Raw genomic sequence first — 12,959 nt, forward strand, 5'->3', positions numbered from 1 at the left:
AACCGTGAATATTGGGATAAGTAGTTTAATTTAAAAAATACAATGTTAATTATATTTTCGAAAACTATGTTTTTTCTATATATTATTTTCCAGTATCTAGTAGCAACAGCAGTTGCTCAGTTTTAGGACACTTCCTGTCGGATATTTACAACATCCAAGATGTCGGTCGGCGTGGCGTCTCTTGTATCGTACGGAACTGATTCAGACTCGGATAATGATGCCGAGACGAATATAAAACCAGAAAAGACAGACCCAGACGCAATCGCTCATCTTCTTCCTCTAAGTTCTGGAAAAAAGACTTCATTAACGGTCCTAAATTCAGCTCCAGAGGTCGCAGTAAAGGTAAAGGTTTTAGCGTCATAGTGTGTTAGCTCTAGCTAGCTAGCTGGCTAATATTCATACTAGCCAGTTAGACTAGCAGCGTGTATAACTTATAAAAGTATAAATACGTTAACGTAACAACGCTAACCTTTGAAGAAGCTAAGTTAGTTATTGTTTTGCGTTTTGATTTTTACTGGCCTACTGGTAGCTGGACCTAATGTTATCCATAACGACTGTGTTGGCTAGCGAGCTAATGAGATGGCTAGATCACTTGTGGAGTGATAGCCTCTCGCGCGCTTGGACTTTTAACATTACTGGGCGTACACTTTTAACATTGTGTGATTTCACTAGAGCTAGTACTAACTAACCAAATAAGAGGTACAAAACCTGTCCCCGTCTTTAAAATCGGGAGGCAGGTTTTGTACGGCCAGGGTCACTGTATCGTTACTGTACCTCCTTTAGCTAGATTGTTAGCCAAGTTTGCGCAGAAAGAGTAAGTCAGACTTTTCTGTTTTAAAGGAATTATTTATGTTTCTTATTTAGGTTATTTCGACTGCGTTTTTGGTTACATTCTCGTGTACTTTATAGTACGAAAGACTGTAACAAGAATGAATCACCCATTTCAGAAATAGTGTTTTCTTGCTGTGGCTTAAGCCGCGTTTCCACCAAAATTACCCGGAACTTTCAGTCCCAGGAACTACTTTACCAGGAACTAAAAGGTTCCTTCAGCCAATGGTTGTCTGCGTTTCCACCGGGGTCTAAAGTACCGCGAAGATTAGGCAAATTAGCCCACTGACGTTGTCGTCGGTCCATCTGTCATATGATTTTTTCTGTAACCCCATACTACCACCGAAGTAGCCTACATTATTTTCTAATAACCGGGACAGCCCGGAGGGGTTTATTCCACTTATATACAACGGGTTACCAACAATGACTATATATGGTTACTTTTGTATTTATTGATTTTCATATATCCTCTCAAACACATTCATTAACAGCAGAAAACATGCACACGTTGTAAACAATTTGCTGTTTTATTACTTTCTCGTCGTCAATTCCATATAGGCTAATCGCAAAATAACAAGAATAGAACGAAAACTCGGACTTGCGTGAAAATGTAAATTAGTAGTGGTACAGCCACCGTTTGCTTTCCTTCGAAGTTACTGCTAGCCGAGCAGCGAAGTGTGCCCTCCAGATGCGAACCATGCACCATAAATGAGTCCATAGTCTTCCTGGTCTTTTCGTGGAATTGAAAAATGGCAGTAAAATTGAGTAAAATTACGGCAGTCTGAAAAAGCTAAAGGGAAGATTACTAGAATTAACCTGTTATTTTACCCGGATAAAAAGTGCGGAAGGTAATTTCCAGTTTGCTTGTACTGTATCACCAATGTTAATTATGCAGAACTACCGCATACCTCACATAACTGTATCAAACGTTTTGAGTCAATTACAACGGGCTAACAAAGAAAATCTGGAAGAAAATATTCAGCAACCGAATTAATCCGTTTGAATGTTTTGGTAGCCTACGTAATATGCTGTCCCAGCACGAATGCTTAGCATTTTATAAAACGAATACTAAAGCAAGAAAAGAACAGAAGAGCACACGTTATAATTCCAACACGTTGACAGGCTATAACCAAAAGTAGGCTACTGCGCCGCATAACATACAAGTTTGATTTGAAGTTATTATGAAAATAAATTGGTTTGCCGCTGCATATTTTCAAACATGGCGGGTAATGGCGGAAAATAAATACAACACAAATGCTACGAGTACTCGACCAATCAGAAATGTTCAGCGCTGCAAGCTCCACCCAAAAGGTTCCTGTACTTTCGGAAAGTACTACCCCCCGAGCAGGAACGTTTTGGGGGGTAAAACAAAGCCCCCAGAACTAAATTTAGACCCTAGTTCCTGCGGTGGAAACGCACTGAGTTCCTCAAAAGGTTCCTAGTTCCGGGGTATAGTTCCTGCGGTGGAAACGCGGCTTTAGTGTCTAAACTCAGAACTTTCCCCCCCTGTCTTCCAGGAAGATGTGATGACCGGAACTCACCTGGACCCCTCGCTAAAGGAGGTCACCTTCAATCCAACATACGAGACCATGTTTGCCCCAGAGGTGAGTGGATGGGTTTATTTACATAATTTCCGTGACACAGACAACACGCATGAAAAGTGTCTCTCTTTTAATCATTTGTATGATTTAAGTGTCCACTTTACTGACGTGTACCCTCTCCTGTGTTCCGCGCTAGTTTGGCCCGGTCAACCCATTCAAAACCCAGCAGATGGCAGCTCCCAGAAACATGCTGTCGGGGTACGCTGAGGCAGCTCATGTCAACGACTTTATGTTTGAACAGCAGCGGCGGACGTTTTCTACCTTCGGTAAGCTAAGCCCTTCATTTGATCAGTGTGCTCGGAGGGAGGGGCCCTGTTCCTCTCAGGTGGACACCATTGGGCACAGGGTAGCAAGCTCCAGAATCGGTCACACCCACCACAGTTCAGTTGTGTCACCGGCCCGTGTATGGGGACGTTCCTAACAAAGGGTTAAAAGAATGCATTTTGCCGTCAGAAAGGACTGTGCAAGATCTGTAAAATCCTGGTCTAAAAATTAGTGTAACCCCATTAGGAGTACAAAAACTTTGGCACAATTCCTTAGCGTATGTCTTCTTTTATAATGTGTACCCAATCAAAATTTTTGTCAAACATAACTGTTGGTCCGATAGCTTTGTCCTACTGAAGCTGTAGTCTTTATCGTAATCTTTATTCAGGGTATAAGTTAGTGACGTTGTCCTGGACTCATTGATAACAACATGCGACTCCTCAGGTTGATTGGGTGTCTATAGTGTGCATGAGCTAGCCGCGTATGAAGTGTACTCCTCTGATGTGATTGGTACACAGCTCCGCTGCTGTACAGCTAAAGTGGCTGCAGCAGGTGGGATGTTGCAGAGAAGAGTCTGCTTGACTGCACCCTCTCAAATTAACACAGGATGTTGCTGTGATGAGACAGGCCTATAAACGCTATGGTCCTTACCAAATTTGGAGAAAGATATAAATAGTCCGTGTTGTTTTTGTAAAGATATCAGATGTGCAGTGTTAATACATTCTGTGCACTTATCGAAAACAATAGCATTTGTAAATGACAGTTTTGTACGCTGTGATTTGTTTTCATGTTTTATTGGATGTTCTCGGGGATCTGGAGAAGTGTTAAATTTCAGTGTAAACTAAAGAGTGAACGTAGCATAAACAATTATTTTCCGCAGGTTATTTTAGGCGTTTAATATAAATCTGTTCTTCCCAGCTTATGCCCTGGGTGTATACTGTCAGATATGTGTTGTCTCTCTCTCTCTCTCTCTCACACTTTCTCTCTCACACACACACTCACACTCTTTCTCTCACGCAGACATGCACACACGCACACACACACACCAGCTCTGTTAATTAGGCTTGATTCAGCTGAGAATTGAAGGCTTATGTTTATTTAACATTCTTGCATATAATATTTTCTAAGTTGTTTGATTGAAGAAGTAAGCTGTCGAAAAGCTTTTAGCAGATATAAAGGCAAAGTTGCATGTGACTCCTTTAATTTGGGTCTGCCTTCTCAGCAGTTCATGATTTGTTGCCTAATCAGTTATTCAAATCGGTTTTTTTAGATGAGCAGAAATGGCATTCAAAAACCTGTGTCCCAGTACCCTGCTGTACCAAATGTATACAGTCCATATCTAACAAAGTACTTGCTGAAGAAGCTTGTTCAGGGATGTCAGGTCATATGCGGAATAAAAGGAACAGCACGGTTAAGCCTTGATTGTGAATGTAGCTGCAATGGAAATTGGCCTTCCTGAATCCTTCAGGACTAGATTTGGGAACCGCTCCCAGAGGTACACCCATGTTTAGTTTATGTATGAATTATATATGAATTATTATATATATGTGTCTGTGATATAGTTTTTTAACATGCTGTTGGTTCTCTGCAGTATATCTGATTGGATTTTATTAATGTTTTGATTTAGCATGTTCTTACTGTTTTTCAGTTAACTGACTGCATCCGTATTGGACAGTGAGCCCCATAGAAAGCGCAAAGCTGCGCATGCTGAACCACACAAACACCGCTCCGTTATCGAGCAGATCAGCGCAAACGCGCCGGCCCGTGATTTAAAAAAGCGGCCCGGCGCGACTGCGAGCAGACGCCATAAATGTCCGACTTCACGACGGACACGTTTTATTGGCTCACGCGCCGTTTCGGCGAGCCGCTTGGAACTCGTTCGGAAGCGGCTCTTAAAGTTTATTGCCGTTCGGGCGCGCCGCTCGGAGCTCACGGACGACGGGTTTCTCTTTTTTTTTTCCCGCAGGCTACGCGCTCGATCCGTCCGTGGACACCAGCCAGGTCTCCTCCAACAGCTACATCGGAGCGGTCGATGAGGCCGAAAAGAACAAAGGTAATCCGTCACAGTCTGGCAGATTTACGGCAGACGTCTATGGTTGTTCGCGCCCCGTTCACGGCGTTCACATTAACAGCTGTGCTGCGGTGCTAATCTCTGGTAATAACAGAGGGACAGGTTTGCAGGTGGATCGTCCTGTTTTCAGTAACTGGTCTAGTGCGTGGATGGGCTCTATGGTCTGGTATATGTTAAGGCACTGTTCTAGTGCATGGGTGGGTCCCATGGTCTGGTGTGTTTTAAGGCACTGTTCTAGTTCACAGATGGGCCCCACTGTCTAGTGTCTGTTAAAGGGCTGTTCTAGTGCATGGATAGACTCTATGGTCTGGTATCTGTTAAAGCACTGTTCTAGTGTGTGGATGGGCCCCACAGTCTCGTGTCTGTGTAAGTGCTGTTCTTGTGCATGGATGGGTCCCATGGTCTGGTGTGTGTTACTGCACTGTTCTAGTGCATGGATAGGCTCTATGGTCTGGTATCTGTTAAGGCACTCTTCTAGTGCATAGGTGGGTCCCATGGTCTGGTTTCTGTGTAAGTGCTGTTCTAGTGTATGGCTGAGCCCCAGGGTCTGGTGTAGAACCCGGACTGTGCCAGCGCAGACTGTGGCCAGCTGCCCCCGGTTGGCTCTTGCGTCGCCTGGTAACGGGAGGGTTTCAGTCTGCCAGGGCCTGTACTGTCTCATTATTGATCGTCCGAGCGAAACGTCTTCCTCAGACTCGCGTCTGAAAAAAGTGTAGGCTGGCATCACAGGCCTCGGAGCAGAGCGCACGCTCGCCCGCGCTCTTCCTCTTCGAATGCGGCGGTTACAGCGATGAGCGCCGATGGTCAAGGTTGGGCATTCCAAACTGTGGAGAAAAAGGAGGGAAAAACATTTTTAAATGGAATGTAAAAAAAATAGACAAGAGACGCTGGTTTCCACACATCACATTTGAGCATCTTGTATAGTTCTGCCATCCTTCAGCCCGCGGTTAAATTGGCCCTGAAAATGTGAAAGAGTTTCATTATTCCCCGGCACACTTGACTGCTGAAGTGCAGCGTAATGTACTTTCAGTGTTCTTGATGTTCCTGCTGTAACGATGTCAGTTTTGGGGCTGCTTGCGGACGTCTGATATACGTACTCTAAAACACAGCTCTGCGCATTTTTCCACAAATGATCTCATCTCAGTAGAGGTTTTTAAAAACGTTGGCCGCAGCTAAATGGCTGTGGTTTCCTGCGGCATTATTATTATTATTATTTTTGCTGGCATTTGAATGACGGGGAGTAAAATTGTGTTTGGTTTGCACTCTCTCGACACACGTTACTATTTTACCTGCTAGGGGCAATTCCAAGCCCTTAATCAGACCGTGTAATCCCTTGTTTGAAAGCTCCCTGTACAAACCTAGTCGGTTAGCGATACGGGTTCCAGATAAACGAGGAATGGAGACCAGAAGTGGGAAGGCTCATTTTTTTTTTGTCGTTTTCAGGACTGACCGTCTTCGAGGCCGGCGCAAAGAAATCGGAGAAGAGGAAAAAGCTGAAAGGGGGCGACGCTTCCGAAATCGACAGCTTCCTGGGACCCTGGGCCAAGTACGTGGACGAGAAGGAGGTGGCCAAGCCCTCGGAAGTACGTACTTTTTTTCGGTGTATTCTTTCAGTAGGAAACGGTGCTGCAGGGAATCTTATCAAGGGCACTTCTGTCCGTGGTTTTGTGTTATTCGACCAGTTAATATGATCTGTCGCCATTCATCCGCACACTTGACAAAAAAAAAAGTATTTCAGTCTTATGAAGGACTTTGTCAAGGTCACTTTTTAATAGAAGCCGGGGACTAACTTTTGGTCTTTGGAATGAAAGATGGAAATTGAATTAAAGGACATTTCTTGATGTGTTTGGGTTATCGGGGGAGTTGTTATAGAGGATCTGGTCCTCTCTAAAATGATGGGGCGCTTCTCATCCCTCCCCCTCAGATCTCAGATTTGTACCGGTGTGTCTGAAACCGTTTGGGCCGTACGGTTCTTCAGCCGGCGCTGTTATGCCTGTAGAAGGGATTATTATTTTTTTTTTTTCATTGTTCCCTGGGTAAAAGCGATCCAAGGTGACAGCCTGCTCCCTAAGATGGCAGATCTCGCTTTTGTAGAACTTCTGAGTCAAGTCATTTCACAGACTGGTGGCATAATGGGTTTATCTTCCTGACAAACCGAAATATTATTAACAATTTTTATCTAAAAAAAGAAAAAAAACACTGCAGAAGAAATTTTTGGCTGGCCTTCTGTCTTCTGTGAATTGTCTCCACGTTTCCTGCCGTGTTTTTGATTATTGATGCCGAACGTTCGTCTTATCGCTTAATCCCGGGTGCGCGTTTGTCTTTGTTTTTTCCGCCCAAGTTGAGTTTGAGCTTGAGCGGGGGGGGGGGGGGGGGGTTGGCTTTAGCCGCTCTGAAAGGCGGACGTGTGCTGCCGGTCTGCGGTTGGCGTTGTTTAGTTTCTCCTTCGCTCGTTCCGTTGAAGCCTTTTTGCCAGTCTTTCAGCTGAGGTTCGCTAAGTGATGAATTGGGCTGTGTGTCGTTATCACTTCGGAATTGATATCACTGGCGCCAGCCCTGGGAAGACAAACCGTCGCATCCAAAAATGTTTTGGACAGCGTTTCATTCTGTTGGGTGATTTGTAGTGATTGGATCGCGGATAATGTTGCCTACTGTAGTCGATTTGTTGGTGCGGTGCCTTTTGGCAAGATGCCCAGTGTTAGTCAGCAAAGTTGGTTGATTGAAAATTGTTTTTTTTTTAGATGCAACAGTGATGTGCTTTCCTCTACAAGCGGGGAGTAATTAAATAATTTCCCTTTGTGGTTGAAGCTCAGAGATAATTGGGAAGGGGCAGGCATCATAAGAACGAGTACACCATGTAAACATGCGGTTTACAATGCGTGCTCTGTTCAAATTTGCCATTTTTAAGTCCACTCTCCCTGGGGTGGTCATAAAGGCAATTCCTCGTGGCAGATTTATTTCCTTTTAGGCCGGTGCTGATCCAGACTAATGCCCGTTGGCTTGCTTCTCACTCGCGAGTGTGACTTGGCACTTCATCCAGATACAGAGAGCCGTTCGTGAAGTCGTTCGTCTATCTTTCTGGCCATTCTGCAGTGCCTCCCGATCGTTTTATCCCCACTGAAGCAGTCTCTACGGGTGAAACTTACGGGCGTTACAGTGCTGGGATTGCGTCGGCCTTAAGTTTAAAGCTCCTCCGGTTTTTTCCCCTCGTGAATTTGTAAATGGCGGCCTGAAGCTGCCGGATTGGCGGGTTTTGGCGGACCGACGCACGAGCGAGGGCTCGAGTCAGCGCGCGGAAACCGTTCTGCAGACGCCGGTAACCGAGGGTGAAATCGGAAGCGCTTGTGCCGCGTGTCCTCCCTCCTCGGGGTTCCGTACGAGGGCGTGCGTAACCGCCATCGCTGGAGAATCCTGCTCCCGCGCCTCCTCCCAGAAGCCCTTTGGGTTTGCCGGAGAGCGGGCGTTTATTTCTTTCTTTGCGTTTGCAGGAGGAGCAGAAGGAGCTGGACGAGATCACCGCCAAACGGCAGAAGAAAGGGAAGAACGAGGAAGACGCCCCGGCGGAGGAGAAGACCGTCCTCCACGGTAATCCGGGTTTACCGTTAGCGTTAGCCGCCGCCGCCGCCGCGTGTCGGTCGTGCTAACTCGGCCGAGCGGAGATTCGGCGAATCTCTCCGCTCTGGGTCTTAGCCCCACACAAGCCGGCCTGCTCCCTTTTCCCCCCGAGGTGCTGGGACAAACCCCGCCCCCTCCCTGACCTCTGCGTGTGTCAGAGCGACCTTATAGGCTCCCTGGGAGAGTGGAGCTCGTGGAAACCAGATCTGGCACGCGGGGTTGGCTTGCACATCGCTATGACTACGACTTATTTTCTGTGCGTTAGCCGCGTAGGGGCTCATCAAGTCACTGTTGACTTTAATGTCGAATGATTCCACCGAATCAAAACGCTCATTTTTTCACCTCCATTTTGTCTGGTCTGTGCAGTCAAGGACATGTACGACTACCAGGGCCGGTCGTACCTGCACATCCCGCAGGACGTGGGGATGAACCTGCGCACCGCCGACATCCCGGACAAGTGCTACCTGCCCAAAAAACAGCTGCACGTCTGGTCCGGGCACACCAAGGTGAGCAGCTCCGCCCCCCCTCCCCTGTCCCGGGAGGCTCTGCATACGCCTGTATGGAAATGTAATGTAATGTAATGACTGTCTGCTTAGTGAGTGTGACGTAATTTAATGTAATGTGAAACCGCAGATGGCTTGTCCTGTTCCAGTAACTCTGGTTCCTTGTTATTTGACAGACCTCTCAAAGGGATGGTGCATGTTCTTTCTTTCTACGTTCTTTTATACGTACAGTTCTGTTGTAGTGCATTTTCTTTCTTTCTACGTTCTTTTATACGTACAGTTCTGCTGTAGTGCATTTTCTCTCTTTCCACGGTTTTTTACATGTATTGTTGTAGACAAGTGTCGTATTTATTGAATCTTGGTCATGTACAGCTACAGACACCTACAAACCAGTCAGACGTGTACATTTGCACATGCACACACACTCATACGCATGCACAAATGCATGCACACATGCATATACACACACACGCGCACACACACACACACACACACACAGACCAGGAACCAAAGCAGCATTATGAGATTATGTTTTGCCAGATGTCTGAAGAAGGAGCATTAGAGGTCATCAGCGTGTTATATGATGTAATAACTGTACTGTAGCCATTAATGATTTGGATCTAACGTGATGCTTTCCCATTACACTTCAGGGTTTATTACAGGGTTAAGTCATGCAGGTGTGCAGGTCTCCTGGCCTGTCTGTTGATAAAGAGATTAACCCCCGGCCATTCTGTAGGCTTTTGGTGCTCAAAAAATGAACATAGCATTGTTTCTTAAAGAAATGTTCTTTGAGCTGTTTGCAAAATTGGATCAGGTGTGCTTGTGGACCCTGGGCACAGCCTCTCCACGGCTGTCAGACCTGCGCTGTGAGTCCGTGATAAAGACTTTCCGGGAAGCGTGTCTGTAGCCAATAACTTGCGCTCGGCAGGCTGGCCGACGTGGACTCTACGTAAACGAAAGCGTTCTAAGATCTGCACCACGGTTTCGCCTGTGGGTGGGGCTCCTCCCATTTTAAGCTTTAAGCCTTTCAGGTGCGTACAACAACACACAGCATTCCAGCCCCGCAAATTGATTTTTTTTTTTACTAATTAGGTTAGGTGCAGCGTAAATGGAGATGAGCAGCAGCTCTGTAATTTTATTGTCGTATAGTTAAGCTAAATCTATTGCAGCAGAACTCTGGTGATTCCCCTGCAGTGGAGTTGCGCTCAGTCTGTTGCAGTAGAATCCGGGTAATTTCACCGCAGTGGAGTTGCACCGATTCTGATGCAGCAGAACTCCGCTGATTCTGCTGCACGGCTGCACTGCGCGACTGAGCCGCGGTCGGGCGCCTGCTGCTGAGCCCAGATAAACGGCGGGAAGGTCGCGCGTCTCCCAGGTCGAATAAATCAGAGGGGGGGAAAAACCTGAAACCGTACGCCCGTGACCACCAGGCTAGCAGGCGGTTCATACATTATTTATCCGCCGCTATCAAATCCAGGCCACACCAGCGCCCAACTCTGTTGCCTGTGGTTACCGGGGTCTCGTCGCTCACTAGCACCCCCTGCTGGTCGGTCCATGCAGTCCTGCTGGTCGGTCCATGCAGTCCTGCTGTCCAGCTGCATGTGCAGTGTTTTTCCAGCTGTATCCTGGGAAGGCTAGACTCATAGACTGGGGTGTGGTGAGAGGTGGCGGGGGACATCGTGCGTTTTTGGAGGGAAGCACACACTCGTCTGCGCCCTCCTGAACCGGACTGCAGAGGTCATTGATAAGCCTGGACTTTCCCAGCCAACTGGATGAAAAAAAAACGGGATTCTACGTGAATCCTGAAGTAGCATTTTTGTGGGTAATCGGGTACAGAACTGGGAGCCCGTCATTTGTTCTTTAGTCTATTGCCATAGTTACCAGTTACCCTTCAGGTAATCGGTTTAAAATCGTCTTCAGAACCGTACTGCACTGCGATGCATCAAGGCTCTGCGACTGTATCAGAAAAGCACACGGCCTCGTCGTGTGTGTGTGTGTGTGTGTGTGTGTGTGTGTCTCTGTCTGTCTGTGTGTGTGTGTGTGTGTGTGTGTGTGTCTGTGTGTGTGTCTGTCTGTCTGTGTGTGTGTGTGTGTGTGTGTGTGTGTGTGTGTGTCTGTCTGTCTGTGTGTGTGTGTGTCTCTAGCCGCGTTTCCACCAAAATTACCCGGAACTTTCAGTCCCAGGAACTACTTTACCAGGAACTAAAAGGTTCCTTCAGCCAATGGTTGTCTGCGTTTCCACCGGGGTCTAAAGTACCGCGAAGATTAGGCAAATTAGCCCACTGACGTTGTCGTCGGTCCATCTGTCATATGATTTCTTCTGTAACCCCATACTACCACCGAAGTAGCCTACATTATTTTCTAATAACCGGGACAGCCCGGAGGGGTTTATTCCACTTACAACGGGTTACCAACAATGACTATATATGGTTACTTTTGTATTTATTGATTTTCATATATCCTCTCAAACACATTCATTAACAGCAGAAAACATGCACACGTTGTAAACAATTTGCTGTTTTATTACTTTCTCGTCGTCAATTCCATATAGGCTAATCGCAAAATGACAAGAATAGAACGAAAACTCGGACTTGCGTGAAAATGTAAATTAGTAGTGGTACAGCCACCGTTTGCTTTCCTTCGAAGTTACTGCTAGCCGAGCAGCGAAGTGTGCCCTCCAGATGCGAACCATGCACCATAAATGAGTCCATAGTCTTCCTGGTCTTTTCGTGGAATTGAAAAATGGCAGTAAAATTGAGTAAAATTACGGCAGTCTGAAAAAGCTAAAGGGAAGATTACTAGAATTAACCTGTTATTTTACCCGGATAAAAAGTGCGGAAGGTGATTTCCAGTTTGCTTGTACTGTATCACCAATGTTAATTATGCAGAACTACCGCATACCTCACATAACTGTATCAAACGTTTTGAGTCAATTACAACGGGCTAACAAAGAAAATCCGGAAGAAAATATTCAGCAACCGAATTAATCCGTTTGAATGTTTTGGTAGCCTACGTAATATGCTGTCCCAGCACGAATGGTTAGCATTTTATAAAACGAATACTAAAGCAAGAAAAGAACAGAAGAGCACACGTTATAATTCCAAGACGTTGACAGGCTATAACCAAAAGTAGGCTACTGCGCCGCATAACATACAAGTTTGATTTGTTATTATGAAAATAAATTGGTTTGCCGCTGCATATTTTCAAACATGGCGGGTAATGGCGGAAAATAAATACAACACAAATGCTACGAGTACTCGACCAATCAGAAATGTTCAGCGCTGCAAGCTCCACCCAAAAGGTTCCTGTACTTTCGGAAAGTACTACCCCCCGAGCAGGAACGTTTTGGGGGGTAAAACAAAGCCCCCAGAACTAAATTTAGACCCTAGTTCCTGCGGTGGAAACGCACTGAGTTCCTCAAAAGGTTCCTAGTTCCGGGGTATAGTTCCTGCGGTGGAAACGCGGCTTCTGTCTGTGTGTGTGTGTGTGCGCGCGCGCCTGTGCGATTAGCATTCAGCGAGGCCGCCCCGCTCAGCCTGCTATCGCCATGGGGCGAGTGATACGCCTGGAGAAACGCTGCATCGCGCTCTGCATAATTTAGTGCGCCCGCCGCGCCTCCTGGCGTGAGTTTTTACACGCCCGCTTCGCAGCCCAAAAAGCGAAAATGCGGGGGGGTGCGGGGGGGGGGTGCTGATCGGAGTTTAGAGAGTGTGTCGTGTCACGTGGAGACTTCGGTTGCATCGCTTCATTGAGTCCCAGTGCGTACCTGCAGAGGAGGATGTCTGGTCTGCCCTCTTCCCGATTAATCCTTTCCCTTTTGCACAGGCGAAATAAGAAGTGTTTTATTTTGCCTGTTCTTCTGTGGGAAACGAATGCGTGAGCCAGTCGGACCCGGGGACTGGGAAACGCGCACGTTTCGCTGGGGCTCGAATTGAACTTAATCTTCCGCGGCTGCAACCGATTTAGAACGTTCTAGCCTCGGAACACACAATGCGGCCGGATGCCGCTAGGCTCCGATGTGTAGTCGTGTTAGCCGTTAGTCATGATTCCGTTTCGCCAGCTCGTCTTTGGTTCCCC

At 46.6% G+C, this 12,959-nt stretch overlaps 1 protein-coding gene across 1 annotated transcript in view; it reads left to right on the forward strand.

Annotated features, from left to right (window-relative positions):
• The first annotated feature begins 159 nt into the window (after positions 1-159).
• The window catches only part of cdc40 (cell division cycle 40 homolog (S. cerevisiae)), a 33,457-nt gene continuing 20,657 nt past the window's right edge, over positions 160-12,959 (forward strand). Inside the window, exons 1-7 of the mRNA XM_035421487.1 lie at positions 160-342; positions 2,346-2,432; positions 2,566-2,695; positions 4,660-4,746; positions 6,208-6,347; positions 8,253-8,349; positions 8,746-8,885. Of these exons, the coding sequence (XP_035277378.1) occupies positions 160-342; positions 2,346-2,432; positions 2,566-2,695; positions 4,660-4,746; positions 6,208-6,347; positions 8,253-8,349; positions 8,746-8,885 (864 nt within the window). The remainder of the gene's footprint in view (positions 343-2,345; positions 2,433-2,565; positions 2,696-4,659; positions 4,747-6,207; positions 6,348-8,252; positions 8,350-8,745; positions 8,886-12,959) is intronic.

This window comes from Anguilla anguilla, chromosome 6 (assembly GCF_013347855.1).
Source record: "Anguilla anguilla isolate fAngAng1 chromosome 6, fAngAng1.pri, whole genome shotgun sequence".
Classification (NCBI taxonomy): Eukaryota; Metazoa; Chordata; class Actinopteri; order Anguilliformes; family Anguillidae; genus Anguilla; species Anguilla anguilla.